Source organism: Schistocerca piceifrons, chromosome 1, assembly GCF_021461385.2.
Source record: "Schistocerca piceifrons isolate TAMUIC-IGC-003096 chromosome 1, iqSchPice1.1, whole genome shotgun sequence".
Lineage (NCBI taxonomy): Eukaryota > Metazoa > Arthropoda > Insecta > Orthoptera > Acrididae > Schistocerca > Schistocerca piceifrons.
In genome coordinates this window covers 1,019,548,215-1,019,571,605 of record NC_060138.1, presented here as the reverse complement: position 1 = coordinate 1,019,571,605, position 23,391 = coordinate 1,019,548,215, and the positions used below count along the sequence as shown (strand labels likewise).

At 37.7% G+C, this 23,391-nt stretch overlaps 1 protein-coding gene across 1 annotated transcript in view; it reads left to right on the top strand.

Moving 5' to 3' along the window:
* Positions 1-23,391, top strand: part of LOC124713710 (GATOR complex protein MIOS) — a 215,384-nt gene that overhangs the window by 6,679 nt on the left and 185,314 nt on the right. The window contains exons 2-3 of the mRNA XM_047242970.1: positions 22,741-22,884; positions 23,032-23,229. Of these exons, the coding sequence (XP_047098926.1) occupies positions 22,764-22,884; positions 23,032-23,229 (319 nt within the window). The 5' untranslated portion in view covers positions 22,741-22,763. The remainder of the gene's footprint in view (positions 1-22,740; positions 22,885-23,031; positions 23,230-23,391) is intronic.

Here is a 23,391-nt window from a genome sequence, read left to right as displayed (position 1 = left end):
ACATTATCCATTGATTGGCCACACCATCAGTCTTATAAAACTTCAATATATCTAGCAGAACACTGGGATTCACAGAGTCAGGTGCCTTCGATAGGTTACAGAAAATACCAACCGCTGCTATTTTATTCTTTAATGCTCATAAAATCTGGTGAGTGAACATGTAAGTAAATAAAACAAATTATGTGCACTTTGGGAACATAAGCCAAAATTAATGTTTATATTTTGCTTCGTACACTGCCAGATGAGATAAAAAAGTTAGAAGATAAATACAGCTTCAAGGCAATGAATGTTTTTTCCAGTGTGTTTACACACGTAACAAAGAACATTTGTCTGAATAAAATGTTTACAGAATCATTGCTGTGCGTGTTTCATTTGTTGCTTATGAATAAGGGTCTATGAATTTACGAGAACAAGAGTATTTACATACAATGTTGGCCTTTAAAGTTGCAACACCTTGACGACACCATACAACAGATGTCAAATTGACATGAAGTCTCTACATGCTTGGATATGCAGATGCTTGACATTTCAGTACAATCACACAAAAAAGGTAGAGGTGAAGTCATTTACATTCTACATCTACATCTGTACTCTGCAAAGCACCGCAAAGTGCATGTCAAAGGTTTCATCCCATTGTACCAATTATTAGGTTTTCTTCCATTCCATTCATGTATGAAGTGCGGGAAGAATGATTGTTTGAATGCGTCTCTGCATACTGTAGTTATTCTAATCTTATCCTCCCAATCCATATGGGAATGATACAGAGGGGTTTGTCACACATTCTTAGAGTCATCATTTAAAGCCAGTTCTTGAAACTTTTTTAGTAGACTTTATTGGCATAGGTCATGTCTATTATTTACAAGTCGGCCAGCTCAGTTTCTTCAGTGTCTCTGTGATGAATTCCCAAGAATCAAACAAACCTGTGACCATTTGTGCTGCCCTTCTCTGTATACGTTCAATATCCCCTGTTAACCCTATTTGGTATGGGTCCCACATGCTTGAGCAGTGTTCTGGAAGCAGTTGCATGAGCGATTTGTAAGCAATCTCCTTTGTAGACTGATTGCACTTCACCAGTATCCTACCAATAAACCAAAGTCTGGCACCTGTTCTACCCATGACAGAGCCTATGCGATCATTCTATTTCATATCCCTACAAAGTATTACAGCCAGGTATTTGTATGAGTTAGTTGATTCCAACAGTGGCTCATTGATATTATAATCATAGGATTCTATATTTTTTGTTTTGTGAAGAGCACAATTTTACATTCTTGAACATTTAAAGTAAAGGCACCACTTTGAAATCTTATGAAGATCTGACTCAGTATTTATGCAGCCTATTTTAGGCAGTACGTTGTTATAGATGAAGTTTTCCTTTGTAAGGGAACAGTTTAGTATGGAGTTAAGCAATTGAGCTTTTGCTTTGATATCCTCAGTTTCAGTTCCTGTCTCAACGATAAAAAGCAAGGTCATTATTATTATTATTATTATTCATGTATGGGCCCAATAGGACCATGTGAGGTCCAATCCATTAATGTCACTTTTGATGGTTGACCTTCCCCCTTGTTTACAAATTTGTACATTGTCTTTCTTTCATCAGACCATGGTGTTCCAGTCTGTTTTCAGATTTCCCTCTGACCAACTTTCCAATCAAATACCTTTTGTCTGAATGTTTTTCTATCTGTAACATCTACGTGAGTTATACTGGCTTCTTTAAGATCCTCCTTAATCACAGTGTTCAGTTTAATTGGCTCAGTTTTGACCTTACTTCTGTTTTTGAAGAATTCTACTATTTGTTTTGTCAGACTAGTGGGTGCCTTTGTTTTAATGTGCCATAAAATTTAAGTCTTCATTTTCTCATGTCTCCATATATGTCTGTGTATTCTTCTATTTCCTTATTATTCACCGAGCGAGGTGGCGCAGTGGTTAGACACTGGACTCACATTCGGGAGGACGACGGTTCAATCCCGCGTCCGGCCATCCTGATTTAGGTTTTCCGTGATTTCCCTAAATCGCTCCAGGCAAATGCTGGGATGGTTCCTTTGAAAGGGCACGGCCGACTTCCTTCCCCATCCTTCCCTAATCCGATGAGACCGATGACCTCGCTGTCTGGTCTCCTTCCCCAAAACCAACCAACCAACCAACCAACCTTATTATTCTCAGCCTAAAAGTTTGTGCATCAGTAATTTTGGGTCAAATATTTCCGTAATAATCTTTCTTTCTGTCTTTTGAATTTCTTCAGTATCCCTCTTTCTATTTAAAATTAAACTTTCTGCTGCATAAAGGTATCCATGTTTGAGTACAGTGCTGTAATGCCTAAGTTTACTGAATTTAGAAAGTGATTTTTTATAATAAATATTAATTGTGTTAATCTGAATGCAGTTGCCATTTTTTGAGAGCAATCTTCTTTTGTAGCTTTTTTAAGACAGTTTTGTTGTATGACCTCCCCCAACTTTTTCCCCAACTTCTTTAAGAATTTCAATTTGTTTTTGAGCTGTGGTCATATCTTTAGTTAAAATAGCCAGCTCATCTGTAAAGGCAAGGCAATCTACTCCAATATTATTTTTATCCAACTTGGTTGATTGATCTATATTTTGACTTTACTTTTGCCCTCGCCATTCTGTAATCAAGTTAAACAATAATGTCTAGCACTAGTCGTTATATCATGAATTTATCTTTAGAGCTATGTTTCCTGAATCAGTGTTATAGTTTTATTATCTAGACCTTGTTCCTTTAAAATTTGGAAATGAGATTCACGATCAACTGAGTTGTAGGCCTTTTTAAAAGCCACAGGTATACATACAGTTTTGTAACCAGAAATCCTTTGGTGCCTAAGGATTAGTTTTAAAGTACAAATTTGTTCTGGACACGATCTGTTTGGTCTAAGGCCTTCTTGGTATTCCCCAATTTTAGGTTCTAACTGTTCTTGGGCTTGATCAAGTAAACATTGCAAGGGAATTTTGTGTGTGACTGGGAGAAGAGAGATTCCTCGGTAATTATTAACATCAGTTCTGTCCCATTTTTTTATGCAGTGGATGAGTTAGGGCAGTTTTCCAGTCCTTGGGTATTTTCTCAGTCTGCCAGATATGTCCTATTAGTTGAGTGATCTCTTTTATAGTGTTAGGGCCAGCTGATAGTAGTAGTTCTGCAATTATACCGTCTTCTTCGGATGCTTTATTGTTTTTAAGCCTCTTAATTTGTTTAATTATTTTGATTTCATCAGATTGTTCAATGTTAAGGTTGGTGTTATTAGTTTGCTGTGGTAGGAATTTATTTGCTGGTTCTGGGCAGTTTAATAGTTTTTCAAAATAATTAGCAAGAACCTTACAATTTTCCTAGTTGTTAAGAGCCAAACTGCCGTTTTCATTTGTGAAACAAAAACTTTGAGGTTGGTAGCCAGTTAGTTTTGTTTTGAATGTTTAGTTTCTTGTATTGTTCTTTTGGAAGTCTTTTTCGATTTCTAAATGTTGGGCATTTTCGTAGTTTCTTTTAGTCTATTGGGTTAATTTAGACGTTTATTTTCTTACAGTTAGAAAGGTGTTTTACTTATTTTCAATTTTTTTTACTGTTTCAATTTTTTAATGCCTCTTGCCTAGACTTAAATGCTGTTTCACAGTCCGCGTCCCACCATGAGTGTTTTTGTTTGTTACGAAGCGGAATTAAATTTTTTGCTGTTTTGATGAACTTTTCTTTTAGGCTTTGCCAATTGTTGGATTGGTTTTTGTCAAGTTTGCTCGTTCGAGTTGGGATTATTTTAGCAGTGTGAAATTTTGGGATAACATTTTTTTTTATTTTCAAGAGTTTTTGAGGTTGAAGCTTTACTTTTATTCACATTAAATGATGATCAGAATTGGTATTAGCCCCTTTTCTAACTTGAACATTTAAAATTTCTGTATAGTTAGGGTATGAAATTGCTACATTATCAGTTTGAAATGCCCCAGGTTTCTTTTTGAAATGTGTTGACATGATTGTAAGATTAAAATTTTTGCACATTTCAACAAGTCTTTTTCGATTTTGATTTTCCATTTATGCGCAGGAAATCCACCCACCATTTTCTTATATTTTTCCTCTTTTCCTAATTGAGCATTAAAATCGCCCATTAAAATTTTAAAATGGTTTGGGGGAATTTTTGAGATGATGCTTTCTAACATTTCCCAAGCGTCCCCAACTTCTTCAGGTTTTTTACGGTTATCCTCATTGGCTGGCATATGGGCATTAATTAAAGTGTATGCTTTATATGCACATTTTAGTCTATTAATTTGGGTTTTACCTCAGTTATTGAATTTAAAATATTTTTGGAGCCTGCAAGAGCAACTCCCAGATGTGGTGTATTAGTAAGTATTCCTTTATCAGTTTTACTTTTAAAAAGTTGATAATTACCAAAATCAATTGTGTTATTGTCTGGTCATTTGTGTTTTGTGTAGTGCCAAAATTTGAATCTTCTGTTCTTTTAATGTGTCTCCCAATTTATGAAGTTTACTTGCTTGCAAAAGTGTTTGTTTGTTAAATGTTTCAAAAAATGTATTTGTTTTGGTTTTAAGTCGGCTAGAGGACTCCAACTTCCTCTGTTGAATCATAGTGCATTTTAACCTGGCTGCCCCAGAACTTGAAGGACCAGTTACGCCAATAATGCTGGTGGTGGGTTGACTCCATGGGGTAATATTGTGATTATAAAAATGCTCCATGATGATTGTACCTGGAATCAGGAGTGTTAAGAATGGAAGGGTTAGTTCCAGAATATAAATTTCAGCCACACCACTGGTGAACAGACACTGACCACTTTCCTGCTTGCTACAAGACAGAAGTAAAGTGGATTTGGTTCAGAACTGTTTATTCTGTATTCGCAGCTGCCCACCATATCTGATGGAACGCTCACTATCCGCCACCTGTGACCTGTCCAGTACCCTAGACAAGGTTGGCTTCTTAGACTTTTGGTTACAAAGACTTGAAACCTGGTCATTAATATGTAACATGAACAGCCAGGATCCTAATGCACTTCCCTGGGGCACACCTGAAGTTATTACTACATCTGACGATGACTCTGCATCCAAGATAATGTGCTGTGTCCTACCTACCAGAGAGTCTTCAATCCAGTCACAAATTTCACTTGATAATCCATATGCTCGTACTTTTGAGAGTAAGTGTATGTGTGGTACTGAATCAAATGATTTTCAGAAACCACCTGAATGCCGTGATCTTAGTATGTCATGTAAGATAAGTGCGAATAGGGTTTTACGTGATTGTTGTTTGCGGGATCCATCCTGGATGGCATGGAGGAGGTCATTCTGTTTCAGATACCTCATTATGTTTGAGTTCAGAATATTTTCTAAGATTCTACAGCAAATGAATTTCAGTGATATTGGATGATAGTTTTGTGGATCACTCCTACTACCCTTCTTGTAGGTGGGTGTGACTAGTGCTTTTTTCCAAGAACTGGGCATGATTTTTTGTTCAAGGGTTCTATGATAGATTATAGTTAGAAGAGGGGCTATCTCAGCTGCAAATTCTGCGCATAATCTGGTAGGGATTCCCTTGGGTCCTGGGGCTTTGTTCAATTTTAACAATTTCAGGTCTTTCTCAACACCACTGACACTAATATTTATTGCTCATCTCTTCAGTAGTATGAGCATCAAATTAAGGCAATTCACCTGGGTTTTCCCTTGTAAAAGAACATTTGAAAATGGAGCTAAGCATTTGAGCTTTTGGTTTGCTACCCTCAGTTTCTGTTTTATTCACTAAGGACTGGGACTAACTTTGTTGTCACCAACAGCCTTGGTCATCAGTCTACTGACTGGTTTGATGCGGCCCGCCACGAATTCCTTTCCTGTGCTAACCTGTTCATCTCAGAGTAGCGCTTGCAACCTATGTCCTCAATTATTTGCTTGATGTATTCCAATCTCTGTCTTCCTCTACAGTTTTTGTCCTCTACAGCTCCCTCTAGTACCATGGAAGTCATTCCCTCATGTCTTAGCAGATGTCCTATCATCCTGTCCCTTCTCCTTATCAGTGTTTTCCACATATTCCTTTCCTCTCCGATTCTGCGTAGAACCTCCTCATTCCTTACCTTATCAGTCTACCTAATTTTCAACATTCGTCTATAGCACCACATCTCAAATGCTTCGATTCTCTTCTGTTCCGCTTTTCCCACAGTCCATGTTTCACTACCATACAATGCTATACTCCAGACGTACATCCTCAGAAATTTCTTCCTCAAATTAAGGCCGGTATTTGATATTAGTAGACTTCTCTTGGCCAGAAATGCCTTTTGCGAGCACTTCGTTCGTGATCGTCCACTCTTATTATTCCCTCTTGGTTGTTGTACATATTGCATATGACCCGTCTCTCCCTATAGCTTACCCCTACTTTTTTCAGAATCTCTAACAGCTTGCACCATTTTATATTCTCGAACACTTTTTCCAGGTTGACAAATCCTAGAAAGTGTCTTGATTTTTCTTTAGCCTTGCTTCCATTATTAGCCGTAATGTCAGAATTGCCTCTCTCGTCCCTTTACTTTTCCTAAAGCCAAACTGATCGTCACCTAGCGCATTCTCAATTTTCTTTTCCATTCTTCTGTATATTATTCTTGTAAGCACCTTCGATGCATGAGCTGTTAAGCTGATTGTGCGATAATTCTCGCACTTGGCAGCTCTTGCCGTCTTCGGAATTGTGTGGATGATGGTTTTCTGAAAGTCAGATGGTATATCGCCAGACTCATATATTCTACACACCAACGTGAATAGTCGTTTTGTTGCCACTCCCCCCCCAATGATTTTAGAAATTCTGATGGAATGTTATCTATCCCTTCTGCCTTATTTGACCGTAAGTCCTCCAAAGCTCTTTTAAATTCCGATTCTAATACTGGATCCCCTATCTCTTCTAAATCGACTCCTGTTTCTTCTTCTATCACATCAGACAAATCTTCACCCTCATAGAGGCTTTCAATGTATTCTTTCCACCTATCTGCTCTCTCCTATGCATTTAACAGTGGAATTCCCGTTGTACTCTTAATGTTACCACCGTTGCTTTTAATGTCACCAAAGGTTGTTTTGCTTTCCTATATGCTGAGTCTGTCCTTCCGACAATCATATCTTTTCCGATGTCTTCACATTTTTCCTGCAGCCATTTTGTCTTAGCTTCCCTGCACTTCCTATTTATTTCATTCCTCAGCGACTTGTATTTCTGTATTCCTGATTTTCCCAGAACATGTTTGTACTTCCTCCTTTCATGAATCAACTGAAGTATTTCTTCTGTTACCCATGGTTTCTTCGCAGCTACCTTCTTTGTACCTATGTTTTCCTTCCCAACTTCTGTGATGGCCCTTTTTAGAGATGTCCATTCCTCTTCAACTGTACTGCCTACTGCGCTATTCCTTATTGCTGTATCTATAGTGTTAGAGAACTTCAAATGTATCTCGTCATTCCGTAGTACTTCCGTATCCCACTTCTTTGCGTATTGATTCTTCCTGACTAATGTCTTGAACTTCAGCCTATTCTTCATCGCTACTGTATTGTGATCTGAGTCTATATGTGCTCCTGGGTACGCCTTACAATCCAGTATCTGATTTCGGAATCTCTGTCTGACCATGATGTAATCTAATTGAAATCTTCCCGTATCTCCCGGCCTTTTCCAAGTATACATCCTCCTCTTGTGATTTTTGAACAGGGTATTCGCTATTACTAGCTGAAACTTGTTACAGAACTCAATTAGTCTTTCTCCTCTTTCATTCCTAGTCCCAAGCCCATATTCTCCTGTAACCTTTTCTTCTACTCCTTTCCCTACAACTGCATTCCAGTCGCCCATGACTATTAGATTTTCGTCCCCCTTTACATACTGCATTACCCTTTCAATATCCTCATACACTTTCTCTATCTGTTCATCTTCAGTTTGCGACATCGGCATGTATACCTGAACTATCGTTGTCGGTGTTGGTCTGCTGTCGATTCTGATTAGAACAACCTGGTCACTGAACTGTTCACTGTAACACACCCTCTGCCCTACCTTCCGATTCATAACGAATCCTACACCTGTTATACCCTTTTCTGCTGCTGTTTATATTACCCGATACTCATCTGACCAGAAATTCTTGTCTTCCTTCCACTTCACTTCACTGACCCCTACTATATCTAGATTGAGCCTTTGCATTTCCCTTTTCAGATTTTCTAGTTTCCCTACCACGTTCAAGCTTCTGACATTCCACACCCTGACTCGTAGAACGTTATCCTTTCGTATATTATTCAATCTTTTTCTCATGGTAACCTCCCCCTTGGCAGCCTTTACATGTGACCAGAATTTCTTTCGGTTTTGTGAAAGATAATTTGAATGTGTTCTGCTATGATAGTCACTGGAGGCTTCACACGTTGCTCTCTTGACAGCCAAACACATTTCATTCAGCATCTCTGTCTGTAGCCCTATGCTTTGTCTTACATCTATCTACATCTACATCTACATGAATACTCTGCAAATCACATTTAAGTGCCTGGCAGAGGGTTCATCGAACCCCCTTCACAATTCTCTATTATTCCAATCTTGTATAGCACGCTGAAAGAATGAACACCTATGAGCTCTGATTTCCCTTATTTTATTGTGGTGATCGCTCTGCCCTATGTAGGTCGGTGTCAACAAAATATTTTTGCATTCGGAGGAGAAAGTTGGTGATTGGAATTTCGTGAGAAGATTCCGTCGCAATGAAAAACACCTTTCTTTTAATGATTTCCAGCCCAAATTCCGTATCATTTCTGTGACACTCTCTCACATATTTCGCCATAATACAAAACATGCTGCCTTTCTTTGACCTTTTTCGATGTACTCCTTCAGTCCTACCTGGTAAGGATCCCACACTGCGCAGCAGTATTCTACAGGAGGACGGATAAACACAGTGTAGGCAGTCTCCTTAGAAGGTCTGTTACATTTTCTAAGTGTCCTGCCAATAAAACACAGCCTTTGGTTAGCCTTCCCCACAACATTTTCTATGTGTACTTTCCAAATTAAGTTGTTCGTAATTGTAATACCTAGATATTTAGTTGAATTTACGGCTTTTAGATTAGACTGATTTATCGTGTAACCGAACTTTAATGAGTTCATTTTAGTACTCAGGTGGATGACACCAAACTTTTCGTTATTTAGGGTCAACTGCCATTTTTTGCACCATTCAGATATTTTTTGTAAATCGTTTTGCAGTTTGTTTTGATCTTCTGATGACTTTATTAGTCGATAAACGACAGCGTCATCAGTAAACAACCGAAGACGGCTGCTCAGATTGTCTCCCAAATCATTTATATAGATAAGGAACAGCAAAGGACCTATAACACTACCTTGGGGAATGCCTGAAATCACTTCTGTTTTACTCAATGACTTTCCGTCAATTACTACGAACTGTGACCTCTCTGACAGGAAATCGCAAATCCAGTCACATAACTGAGACGATATTCCATAAGCACGCAATTTTACTATGAGCCGCTTGTGTGGTACAGTGTCAAAAGCCTTCTGGAAATCCAGGAATACAGAATCTATCTGAAGTCTCTTGTCAATAGCACTCAGCACTTCATGTGAATAAAGAACTACTTGTGTTTCATAAACCCATGTTGACTGTGTGTCAATAGACAGTTTCCTTCGAGGTAATTCATAATGTTTGAACACAATATATGTTCTAAAATCCTGCTGCATATCGATGTTAACGATATGGGCCTATAATTTGAATATTGGTGAGACCTGTGCAACTTTCCAGTCTTTGGGTATGGATCTTTTGTTGAGCGAATGCTTGTATATGATTGTTAAGTATGGAGCTAATGCATCAGCATACTCTGAAAGGAACCTAATTGGTATGCAGTCTGGACCAGAAGGCTTTCTTTTATTAAGTGATTTGAGTTGCTTCTACGTTATTCATCTTGGCGGCTGTTCTTGATTCAAATTCTGGAATATTTACTGCGTCTTCTTTTGTGAAGGCATTTCGGAAAGCTGTGTTTAGTAAATCTGCTTTGGGAGCACTGACTTCGATAGTATCTCCTTTGTCATCGTGCAGAGAAGGCATTGATCGTTTCTTGCCGCTAACATACTTCACATACGACTAGAATCTCTTTGGATTTGCTGCCAGGTTTTGAGACAAAATTTTGTTGTGGAAACTGTTACAGGCGTATCTCATTGAACTCCGCACTAAGTTTTGAGCTTCTGTAAAGGACCGCCGATCTTGGGGATTTTGCGTCTGTTTAAATTTGGCATCTGTTACACAGTAATCAATGTTTGTTTAGAAGTTTATTTACAGTGACTGTATAGGGTCCCTCCCATTATGAACTGTTCAATTGGGTACATATTTATCCTCCATTGCATGATCAACCGATCTTTAAAACTTGAGCCATAGTTCCTCTAAATTGTTATGTTATGTTATGTGGTTTATTCATCTCATTACATACAATTTTCAAATCATTTGATTTGATGTACAGGAGACATGTCAAGGTTTACAAAAGAAACTTTTTTCACTTTTTTTAAGAGAAATACAAAAGTTTACATTATATTTTACATTTCTAAGTTACAGCTGCACATGTACATAAAATAATAAATGTATTACAATCCCTGTGTTCAGATTGTGAAGCTGTCCTCAATGAATTCATCGACAGAATAATAACACTTTTCCACCAGGAGAGTAAAGAGCAATCTTTTCGGTGAACCAATCTCCATTTTAAATATATTACTGCCTTTTATTTTATTGAAAATTTTTAACCCCATATACTCTGGCATTTGGGCATAAAGTTTTAAACGATGTGTTGGAAGTTTGAAGTTATCTCTGTGGCGAGTGCTGTAATTGTGGTCAAAACGGAAATTGTCTAGTGTATGTTGATTTCTATATAGGAACACCACCATCTCATATATGTAAAGTGAGGGGATAGATAGTACTTTTAAATTTTTTAACAGTGGTCAACAGGATTCTCGTTTTTTTGCAACACACATGTTTCTAATTACTTTCTTTTGTAATACTAGGAGCCTAGTGACATTTGCTGAATTTCCCCAGAAGATTATGCCATAAGGAATAACTGACTCAAAGTAGCAGTGATAAACTATCTTTCTGGTATCCATGTTTGTGGCACCTGACAAAATACACATTACAAATGCTAAGTTGTTCAGTTTATTTGCTAAGTAATCTATGTGTACCTTCCAATTTAAATTTTTGTCAAGATTTAGGCCTAAGAACTTCACGTGGTTTGCTTCTGTGATATCCTGATCATTGCAAGTTATCTTTATTTCACTCCTTTCTACTGATTTAGCTTCAAATTGCATCATTTTGGTTTTAGTTACATTTAGTTTTAGTCCATTTTGATAGAACCAAGATTCAAGTTTTTCTAAAGTATTTTTGGCTTTTTCTGGAATATTTTCAGATACCTCATTTTCAATTAGAACTGATGTATCATCAGCAAATAAGACTGAATGAACATCAATAGCAAGTGGTAGGTCATTTACGTAAAAAAGAAACAGATAGGGACCCAATATCGAACCTTGTGGGACTCCTTGGGGAACTGTTTTCCAGTCTGATGAATAATTGGTTCCATTTGAAGTTAAAATTACTCTTTGTTTCCTACCTGACAGGTAAGAGCTAAACCATTTTAAAGCAGTGTCTCTGGTTCCATACATCTGTAATTTGTGGAGGAGTAATGCATGGTTCACTGAATCAAAAGCTTTAGTCAGATCACAGAATATACCTGTGACCTTTCTACCTTTATCTAACGTGGAGCATATTTTTTGGATAAACTCATTTATAGCATTTGCAGTGCTTTTACCCTGTTGGAATCCGAACTGGTTTTTAAAAATTATATCATTTACAGTAAGAAAGTTATTAATTTGTTTTGCTGCAATCTTTTCAAACACTTTAGAGAAGACCGGAAAGAGAGAGATAGGGCGGTAATTCCCCATATCTTCTGTCGATCCTTTCTTGAATAGAGGTTTGATCTCACCATATTTCAATACCTCTGGAAAGCATCCCTGTTCATAAGATTGATTTATAATAGTTGACAGTGGTTGGGAAATAATATCGTACACATACTTGATTACAGATGTTGTTATTTCATCCCACCCATGTGAGGTTTTGTTTTTTAGAGACAATATTTCCTTTTCCACATCCCTTTGGGTTATTTTTTCAAATTGTTTAAAAGATGTGTTCTGGCTGTTTTCCAAATTTGTGATGCCCTGATAGAATGTCATATCCACATCTGATCTTACTACGTTTAGGAAGAATTCATTGAAACAACTTGACATCTGAACAGGGTTTACTATAATTTCATTTTCATGTCTAATTTTCAAAATCTCATGAATTTTTACTTTGGCTCCTAGTTCAGACTGAACAACTGACCACACTGCTTTTGTCTTATTTCTGTGTTCTCGTATGAATTTATTATTTGCCATTTTTTTAGCTGCCGCTACAACTTTCCTAAATACAGCTTTATACTGTTTGACATAAATAACAAAATCTGGATTTCTGTTTGATTTCTGTTTGATTTCTGGCACTAGAGATCTTTATTCCTGTTGTAATCCATTTGAGTTTACCATTAACCTTCTTTTGCTTATATCTACGAGGAAATGATTCATTAAATACCTCTAAGAAACAATTTAAGAATTTGTCATAGTTTATCGAGCTTGAACTATTGTAGTCTACAAGCCAGCTTATTATACTTAATTTACTGCGGAATAAATCCATTTTACTTTTACTGAGATCCCTTTTTATACACACTTCTGGAGGCTTTAGGTTATTTGCTTTTGGGAGCTCAATAAACAGAGCTGAGTGATCTGAAATACCCAAGTCTAAGCAGTATTCTCCTGCCGTATGCTGAAAGGTTCTATTGTACTATGATAATCATTGTTTACACACCCATGTCATCATCACTGATAACAGTTTTGATGTGGACATTCTCAAAGAGGTCAAATCTACTTGTTGCCGTTAGATCCAATATATTTCCATCATCAGTAGGGTTCTGAACTAACTGTTGTAGGTAGTTTTCACAGATGGCATTTAATAATGTTTCACAGGATGTCTTATCGCTCCAACCACTAACAAAACTGTAATTTTCCCAATTGATTTTTGGATGATTGATGTCCCCACCAATGACTACAGTACAATTAGGGGACTTATGTACAAGTGAACTGAGGTTTTCGCTAAAGTTTTAGACTTGTTAGTTAAGTATTTACATGTTCCATGGATTATTGTGCACAGTAAAGTGTAATGATGTGGAATGAGTCATTTTACATTCACACCACAAATTAATTTGTATCTGTGGATATGTTCTGAACAGTTCTAAGTTTTATTACGGGGGTGGTTTGAAAAGTTCTTGGAACAGAATAGAAAAAAAAGTACATACATCACTAAAACTTTTTTTATTTTCCAATGTAGTCTCCTTGTGGATTAATGCACTTGGTCCAACAATGTTCCAATGCCTTGATCCCACCTCAAAAATGAGTTTCCTCCAGGCCTGCAAAATGGTTGTGAACTCTGGCTATCAATTCTTCGTTTGAAGTGAATCTTCATCCACCAAGAAAGATTTTCAGTTTTGGGAAGAGATGGAAGTCTGATGGAGCTGTTTGTGTAATTTTGCCTTGGCAACAGCACATGTTTTTCATTCAACATCAAGAATCACGACACCCATCTTACAGATAATTTTTTCATTTCTAATTCTTCAGTTAAAATATGATATACCCTTTCAGATGACATGTGGCAAGCATGAGCAATTTCACACACTTTCAATTGGCGAGCCTCAATGACCACTTTCACAATGATTTCTGGAGTAGTGACACATCTTGGCCGACCGCTGCGCGGATCACCATCTAAGCTCTCCCGACGAAATTTAAATTCGTTTGTCCACTTGGCAACAGTTGAATATGAAGGAGCAGAATCCTCCCATGTATTCTGGAAATCAGCATGAATGTCCTATGCTTACTTATCTTGCTTATGAAGTACTTAATCGCTTCTCGAATCTCGATTTTTTTCCATCTTCGCAAATCACTATGTGGGAACAACAACAGAACCACGTCAATGCCACAGCTCTCTTCCAGGAGCACTGACATGGCACATGTGTTCAGGCAGTAGTCCAATGAATATCACGTGAACAACTTGTGCACTAGCACTTGTCTTCTAGTGGTGATTCCAAGAACTTTTCAAACCACACTCGTACATGAGGAGATGAGTCTGGTGGCCAGTAGAAGGATCCAATTATGTTATGCCCACACCTGATACTGAGTCTTGCCCAAACAATCTCATATGCACATTCAATTTCTATCTTGATGGATTCGTGTTTCTTGTCTACAGCTACAAATACACCATCTCCATTACCTATTTGCGTATCCTTTTGATACACACTTAAATTTTCCGCAAAAATATCAGTGCTGTCAGTGTCATGTTTCAACCGGCTTTCTGTACCTAGTATATGTAAGCTTCGCTGCTTTTCATGAATGCTTCAAACTCTGGCACTTTGTAGAAAATGCTTCGGCAGTTTACTGCTAGTATTTTAGAAGTATCACATGTGGGAGGTATTTTTGTGATCTTGCACTGAGACCTCTGGGTTTCCTACAACTATAGTTACCTGGATTGGATTGAGAGTAACCTAATCTGAAAAACCAATGTGTGCACTCCATATACAGTCAACTACCTGAGTAGCAGCCTCTGACATGTAGTGCACACCTGAACCTTTTAGGGGGACCCTACAGTTCTCAATCCTGTGGTGCAAGTCCAGGAAATTGCAGCCTTGCTTTTCCCTGGTTCAATCCTTTCACCCGATTCAGTACCAAAGGACCACTATCGATTCTGGAGACAAAGTTGCAAATTGTGAGTGTCATTTAAACTTCATTTTAAGGGAAAACTATATGTAATACAATATGTTAGTTGGAATATCTGCTACAGTCTTTAAATCACAAAAGCTGACTTTCTAAAAATTTTAGGTTATGCACAGTCAATGATCGCTTCCAAAAATTCTCAAAACTGCATATTTGTTTGTGTTGATGTACAATGAAATTCTAGGGTGATCTACTCTTTTACAATCACTGTGAAGCACAAACGGTGTTTTGCTATGGAAAAAGTTATGTATCAAAACACTTGTACTAGTAACTTACAAAAATATAGTTCTGTAAGTATCCAAAAATTCTCAGAAATAACCTGTTTCTCACATAATTAGACAATGAAATTAGAGAACAGTTGTTTTGAATGAGGCTAGGGATACTCTTATCAAAAATTTTGAAAGAGCACAAATAAGTATCCAATATCCAATTGACGATAATAGTTAGAGTTTATCACGGTATTCATAGATGTTCGAAATTTCATGATTTATATAGCAATACAAGTGGGTATTGATACAATCAATGAAAGATTATTTAGAAGCAATGCAAATGGTAAAATATATGAATCAGGAATTTCAAATTGACACACAAATCTTGTACAAGCAGTCTCACACAAAGTCGACTTTTATATATACATAAACATATGGACTATATGGATTTTTCACTTAACTTTTTCTCTGCCAACTTCTACGCTGGCATGTCGAAGAAGAACATTGTAGCTTGAGTTTATCTTGGTCAATCTTGGTCAAAATTGCTAAAATGTGCAGCACAAACAAAGAAAATTTTCTGCCTGTTGCAACTAACAATGTATTCTGTGTATAAGGAAAGAGTCTGCAGTGCATTCCTCATACAGAAATCGCATATGAATGATGGTTGTTTGTGCAAAGATTGTGTTATGCATTGTGAAAGGAGAAATGTCTGCCATCATGTACCACAATTTGACAGTGGCAGGATCGTTGCTGAGTGACACTGCAGTTTATTGGTCTGTGATATTACTGCTAACTGGGATCCCACAACTGCCATGTGAATATGGAATCAGTGGCGTCAGGAGACCATTCTCAATCCAACGCCGGATATCAGGGGCCACACATAATTAGTACCCGTGAGGACAGATACACTCTTCACATGACAGTGCAGGTTTGTAGACTTACGTTTTGTACCTCGAGTCTGCAAATGACCTCATTTTAAGCAAGGCAAGTATCCATGGGGACAGTGAGGAGAGGCTTGGATCACTGAGAATTTCCATCACAATGATCATTGATGCAGCTTTCTATGTTGTGGCTGCAGAGACAAGTGCATCACAGTGGTGTGTCTGAATGTAATAGAGGGATACAAAGTCAAAAATATTGAAGTGAATTGTTACTACAGAATACTTCGCTCATAATTGTAACAGTCTACATATCCCGTCTGGTAAACTTTCAGATATTTATGAGAAATGTCGATGCATTATTGAGCTATGTGCCAGACAAGAAGGTACATTCAGTAGTTTGTTGAGATTTCAGTGTAGGTTTCTTAAAAGATACATGCAGGAAAAGTGGATTATACCATTACTTGGGTGTTTCATCTCGTGTGCAACAAGATCATGGGGCACTGATTAACAACTTTTTATAGATGGTGCTCAAGCTGAAACAGTTCATGTGTACCCAGTTGCTAAAGGACTATCTGATCATGATGCATAATTAACGGAAATAAACAGTATGGCCCCTTACAACCCTGAGGCAGATCATACAAAGCAGTGAGGATTATTAATGAGAGCAAGATACGACATTTTAAGAGTAAGCTAAAAGGAATGATATGGGATGAGGTATGTGTAGAAAGAGTTAAAGTCAAATTCAGTTTATTCTATAAAAATATTAGTAAATGTGTTCAATGTTTGAAAGTTGATTTCCTAAAAAATTATCCAGAATATCCACTAAAAAAAAAAAAAAAAAAAAGAGAGAGAGAGAGAGAGAGAGAGAGACAGTAAGCTCTGAATAACTAAGGGAATTAAAATCTCATGTAAGAGGAAGAGTGAAGTTTATGTAAAAGCCAGAATAGTTCAAGAACTGTCATTATTTGCATACTAAAAAATACTGTAGTATTTTAAGGAAAGTTATTAAAATGTCCAGAAGTATGCATTTGTTGATAGAAATAAGTAACGCAGATGATAAGATTAAAACTAAATGGAGATGAAAATCTAATAGTCATGGGGGATTGGAATGCAGTTGTAGGGGAAGGAGTAGAAGAAAAATTTACAGTAGAATATGAGCTTGGGACAAGGAATGAGAAAGGAGAAAGAATAATTGAGTTCTGTAATAAATTTCAGCTAGTAATAATGAATACTTTGTTCAAGGATCACAAGAGTAGTAGTTATACTTGGAAAAGGCTGAGTGATAAGGGAAGATTTTAGTTAGATTACATCATGGTCAGACAGAGATTCTGAAATCAGATACTGGATTGTAAGTCATACTCAGGAGCAGATATAAACTCAGATCACAATGTAGTAGTGATGATGAAGAGTAGACTGAAGTTTAAGAGATTAGTCAGGAAGAACGAATACACAAGCAGTTGTGATACAGAAGTACTAAGGCATGATGAGATACGCTTGAAGTTCTCTAAGGCCATAGATACCGCAATAAGGAATAGTTAGTAAGCAGTACAGTTTAAGAGGAACAGACATCTCTGAAAAGGGCAATCATGGAAGTTGGAAAGAAGAATGTATGTACAAAGAAGGTAACTGCTAAGAAACGATGGGTAACAGAAGAAATACTTCAGTTTATTGATGAAAGAAGGAAATTAAAAAAAATCAGGAATACAGAAATACAAGTCACTGAGGAATGAAAAAAACAGGAAGTGCAGGGAAGCTTAGATGAAAAATGTGAAGAAATCGAAAAAGAACGAACTGACTCAGCAGATAGGGAAGTTAAAATTACCTTTGATGGAATTAAAAGCAAGGGTGGTAATATTAAGAGTGCAACGGAAATTCTGCTGTTGAATACAGAGGAGAGAGCACATAGGTGGAAAGAGTACATTGAAGGTCTCTATGAGGGGGAAGAGTTGTCTGATGTGACAGAAGAGGAAATAGGAGTCGACTGAGAAGAAATAGGGGATCCAGTATTAGAATCAGAATTTAAGAGGGCTTTGGAGGACTTAAGATCGAGTGAGGCAGAAGGGATAGGTAGCATTCCATCGGGATTTCTAGAAACATTGGGGAACGGGCAACAAAATGACTATTCACATTGGTGTGTAGAATGTATGAGTCTGACAATATACCATCTGACTTTGATTCCGAAGACTGCAAGAGCTGACAAGCACGAGAATTATTGCACAGTCTGCTTAACAGTGCATGCATCCAAGTTGCTGACAAGAATAATATAAAGAAGAACGGGAAAGAAAATTGAGGATAAGTTAGGGGCACCAGAGAGGCAATCCTGACACTGTGATTCATGATGGAAGTAAGACTAAAGAAGTTTTGGGTCCACTCCTATTCCTTATATATTTGAATGATCTTCCACTTGATATTTAACAAGCAAAATTGGTATTTCTTGCAGATGATACTAGTGTTGTTATAAATCCCATTAGAGAGGAAGCAACAGAGGAGTTGGTAAATGACATTTTCCAATGAATTATTAAGTTGTTCTCTGAAAGTTAGCTCTCCCTAAATTATGAAAAAACAAACAAACAAAAAAAAATCACACATCAGTTCTGTACAACAAATAAGAGTCATGATTAGATTACAGATTGCATTCAGTTTTTGTTTCACAGATCCAAAAATCAGACAACTCTTGTGGGTGTGGAATATGTCAGAAAGTATAACATACAACATATAGAACACTTGAATATAATACTCACTTCCCTGATCATTTGTCAGGAGATTGTCAAAATATGTGAATACTGTACAGTAAACTGGAACTGAATATTTACAGAATTAATACATTGTCAGAATGAAACATAGTTATGCACTTTTAATAAATTTATTGTATACAAAATACCTAATTTTAACTATTGTGACCAAGTGCTGTCGAAAGTGAAATCCAACAGACATTTTTTACTTAAGCTTTTCTAACAGTCCCTGTGAAGATATTCATCTTTAGAGCAGAAGGAGTTGCCTCTGAAAAAGTCTTTCAGACGCTGTTTAAACTGTGCTTTACCTGAAACCAGATTTTTAATTATTACTGGCAATTTATTGAAAATGTGTGTTCCTGAATATTGGACCCCTTTTTGGGTCAAGATAACGATTTTAGGTCATTATAATTTTCTCATTCCTGGTATTGATACTATATTTTGAGCTATTGGTTGGAAATAGAGACATTATTTGTGACAAATTTCATTAAGGAATGAATATATTGAGAAGTAGCACAGCTCCTTGAACAGGTTTCTACTTGATGTTTTTGAATTTACACCATAAATGAGTCTTATTACATGCTTTTGCTCTCTTAAAAACTTTTTCTCAGTTTGATGGGTTACCCCAGAATAGGTCCCATATGATATGATAGAATGAAAGTAAGCAAAATATGCAGGTCTTTTTACTTTTATATCTCTGACATCATTCCCTTTGCAAATACAAACTTGTTTAGGTGCTTCAGCAGTTCTGTGATAGGCCCTTACCAATTGAATTTTTATTGTGTTGTAATCCCAGAAATTTAATGCTATCAACCTCTTCGATCTGTGTGTCTTCATTTGTTAGACACATGCTGGAAGGAAATCTCTTACAGGTTCTGAACTGCTTACGGTGTGTCTTTTCTAAGTATAATGAGAGTGAATTACTTTTATACCATTTATTAATGTCAGTGAAAATTTGATTACAGCCATTTCTAGATCTGTACCTGACTTGCTATGTATTGCGATGTTTGTATCATCTGCAAAAAAAAAAAAAAAACTTAGCATCTGGAACTTCTGTTTCCCTGGCCAACACATTCTCCACATCTCTCACCCACTGAAAAAAATTTGGCTCTGGTTTGTTGAGAGATTAGTATGACTGCTCTCACCAGTCACTACGATTAGTGAACTCCAGCATTGAGTTGAAGCAGCATGGAATGCCATACCCATTCTGTCATCCAAGTTTCAATTTATCAAAACTTAGCCAGCAGACTTAGTAAAAATTCGGACATTGTGTGTATCAGATGGAGAATACGTAGGTAAACAATTAGTAGTGCAGGTAGTCTCTTCCAGAGCCATTCAGATCCCTACCCTGCCATGTGTGATGAAGTCAAGGGAGGGGCTGGTGTAACAGCCACAGTTATTGTTGAATGTTCTTTGCATCTAAATGGCTCTCCGAGATCTACATCTACATACGTACTCTGCAATCCACCATATGGTGCATGGCAGAGGGTACTTCGTACCACAACTAGCATCTTCTCTCCCTGTTCCACTCCCAAACGGAACGAGGGAAAAAATGACTGCCTATATGCCTCTGTGTGAGCCCTAATCTCTCTTATCTTATTTTTGTGGTCTTTCCGCGAAATATAAGTTGGCGGCAGTAAAATTGTACTGCAGTCAGCCTCAAAGGCAGGTTCTCTAAATTTCCTCAGTAGCATTCAACAAAAAGATTGCCTCCTTTCCTCCAGAGACTCCTACCTGAGTTCCTGAAGCATTTCCGTAACACTCGCGGGATGATAAAACCTACCAGTAACAAATCTAGCAGCCCACCTCTGAATTGCTTCTATGTCCTCCCTCAATCTGACCTGATAGGGATCCCAAACGCTCGAGCAGTACTCAAGTATAGGTCATATTAGTGTTTTATAAGAGGTCTCCTTTACAGATGAACCACATCTTCCCAAAATTCTACCAATGAACCGAAGACGACTATCCAACTTCCCCACAACTGCCATTACATGCTTGTCCCGCTTTATATTGCTCTGCAATGTTACGCCCAAATATTTAATTGATGTGACTGTGTCAAGCGCTACACTACTAATGACGTATTCAAACATTACAGGATTCTTTTTCCTATTCATTTGCATTAATTTACATTTATCTATATTTAGAGTTAGCTGTCATTCTTTACACCAATCTCAAATCCTGTCCAAGTCATCTTGTATCCTCCTACAGTCACTCAATGACGACACCTTCCCGTACACCACAGCATCATCAGCAAACAGCCGCACATTGCTATCCACCCTATCCAAAAGATCATTTATGTAGATAGAAAACAACAGCGGACCTACCACATTTCCCTGGGGCACTCCAGATGATACCCTCACCTCTGATGAACATTCACCATCGAGGACAATGTACTGGTTTCTATTACTTAAGAAGTCTTCGAGCCACTCACATACTTGGGAACCAATCCCATATGCTTGTACCTTAGTTATGAGTCTGCAGTGGGGCACCGAGTCAAACGCTTTCCGGAAGTCAAGGAATATTGCATCTCTCTGATACCCTTCATCCATGGATCCATGGTTCGCAAGATATCATGTGAAAAAAGGGCGAGTTCCGTTTCTCAGGAGCGATGCTTTCTAAAGCCGTGCTGATGCATGGGCAGCTACTTCTCTGTGTCAAGGAAATTCATTATATTCGAACAGAGAATATGTTTGAGAATCCTGGAAAAAACCGATGTTAAGGATAGTGGGTGTTAAGGAGATTGGCAGTAAAATGTTCCAAGGCTTGTTGTACTACACAAAGTGCAACAAAATCTTCATACTAGTGCGAGAAGCTTTCTCATTGATGGGCCTGATATCATCCTTCATTACATAATTGAAGCTAAAACCCAAACTTTTGCCTGCGTTCCTGACTATAATTACGCTTGTCTGTGCCAAGATATTTCCTGAAAGTAAAACTCATAGGTCACATAGCTGTGCTCTCCTATTGGCTTAAAAATGCAGATTAAGAGACAATAATCACTTAGTTGTACATTCCCCTCCAGTGACTACCACATACATGTAAGAATTTCTTGGTCGCTACAAAATTTTACTTTTTGTTCTTAGTCTGCACTCTAAGAAAGCTGCTGTTAAGATCCTTCTGAATGTGAGTTACCTACATAGTCTTGTCAATACACTCTCCAAAGCATGCAGCTGAGATGTGTTAGATGATAATATCAGAGATGCAGTGTCTCTTAGATCATTTCTGTGGAAAGGCAGGCTGACTGCATTCAGTTCTTGTGATATAGCCTGAACATTACTGTAGCTTGAAGTTATATTAACTCATCGTGTGTAACTGCCAAATCAGCTCTAGTTTGAAAGATTAGCTGCTCTTTTCCCATATGGTGTATGGATTGTGGCTTTGTGGTATAGGGGGTTGTGCCAGTTATTGCATTCAGCTAAAGTGACGCATGTGCTCCCCCCCCCCCCCCCCCCCCAAACACACACTCTTTTCTGACATATTTCTCACCATTTAACAAAGACTGCTCTCATCTGTTGTAAATAACCAATTTTTAGACCAGTGCAGTCATTGTAAATTCTGACATATTTCTCACCATTTCTCACAGATTGATCTCATCTGTCGTAAATAACCAATTTTTAGACCAGTGTAGTCATTGTAATTTGTGGTGAAGTAATAGTGGAACATCACAATGTCTAGTATCTTTGAGTTAAAAGTCTGTTATATTTTGATATTTCTAGCTGTACTGCAGAATTAAGAAATCTGTGCTTTGATGTGACAGCTCCAAATCAGATTTCTACACCATCTTTGCTTATTATTGGACATCCGGTAAAATGATTTCTGTACTATAGTTGAGTCAGCATAAAAAAATCCCTGACAGTTGCAGTGAGCTGTAGGTAGCGTATTATCGTGTCTACATCAACCAGTCACATAACATAATTTGTAAATGTCCCTACGACAAAACCTCTATACATGGCTGTTTTTGCCAGCAGCCATTTGCACTTCACAGTTGAAAGCTGGGAACAGTGCTGCCAGCTTCAGGGATGATACCTTATGCTAACTCAACAATAGGTGTGTGCATTTAGCTTTCTTTTCGACTTTGGATAAAATCCTGTTTGATAATTTTTGTTCTTCTTGTAGTTATCATTACAGCAAAATACACAATGAGCGGCATAAGGTTGGAGGTACAGTGGTCTCGCAGTCATCCTACCAAGTTCATTACGTGGGGCACTGAAATTTATCTGTACGAAGTATTATCGAAAGCTGACACACCAAGAGCAACATGTGAGTATCTTTCAAAGGTATTGCATTTTAGTAAAAAGGTTCTTGTGATTTACAAATAAAAGCTGACAAAGGTTGCTTGTTGCTACCTAAAACATAACAGTTTTGTTTGAAAATATAAAATATACTTCTTCCTTTTTTCTGGTACAGGTATAAAGGTGTCAGACAGTACATATGCGAATCTGCTAGCCACAAATTCGAGCCATCACTACATCAAATGCATTGACATATTTCCTCACCCAGAACCGGATATCCTCCTGGCTGTAGGACAAGCGAGTGGCAAAGTAACACTCACTGCTTTTGGACCAACTGTCTTTGATTCCAGAGGGATTACTGGCAAGGAACTTGGTATGTATTACAAACCCTCTCTCTCTCTCTCTCTCTCTCTCTCTCTCTCTCTCTCCTCCCTCCCTCCCTCCCTCCCTCCCTCCCTCCCCCCCCTCCCTCTCTGTGTGTGTTTGGGGGGGGGGGGGGAGATGGGGGACGCATGTTTTGTTGTAATCTTGGAAG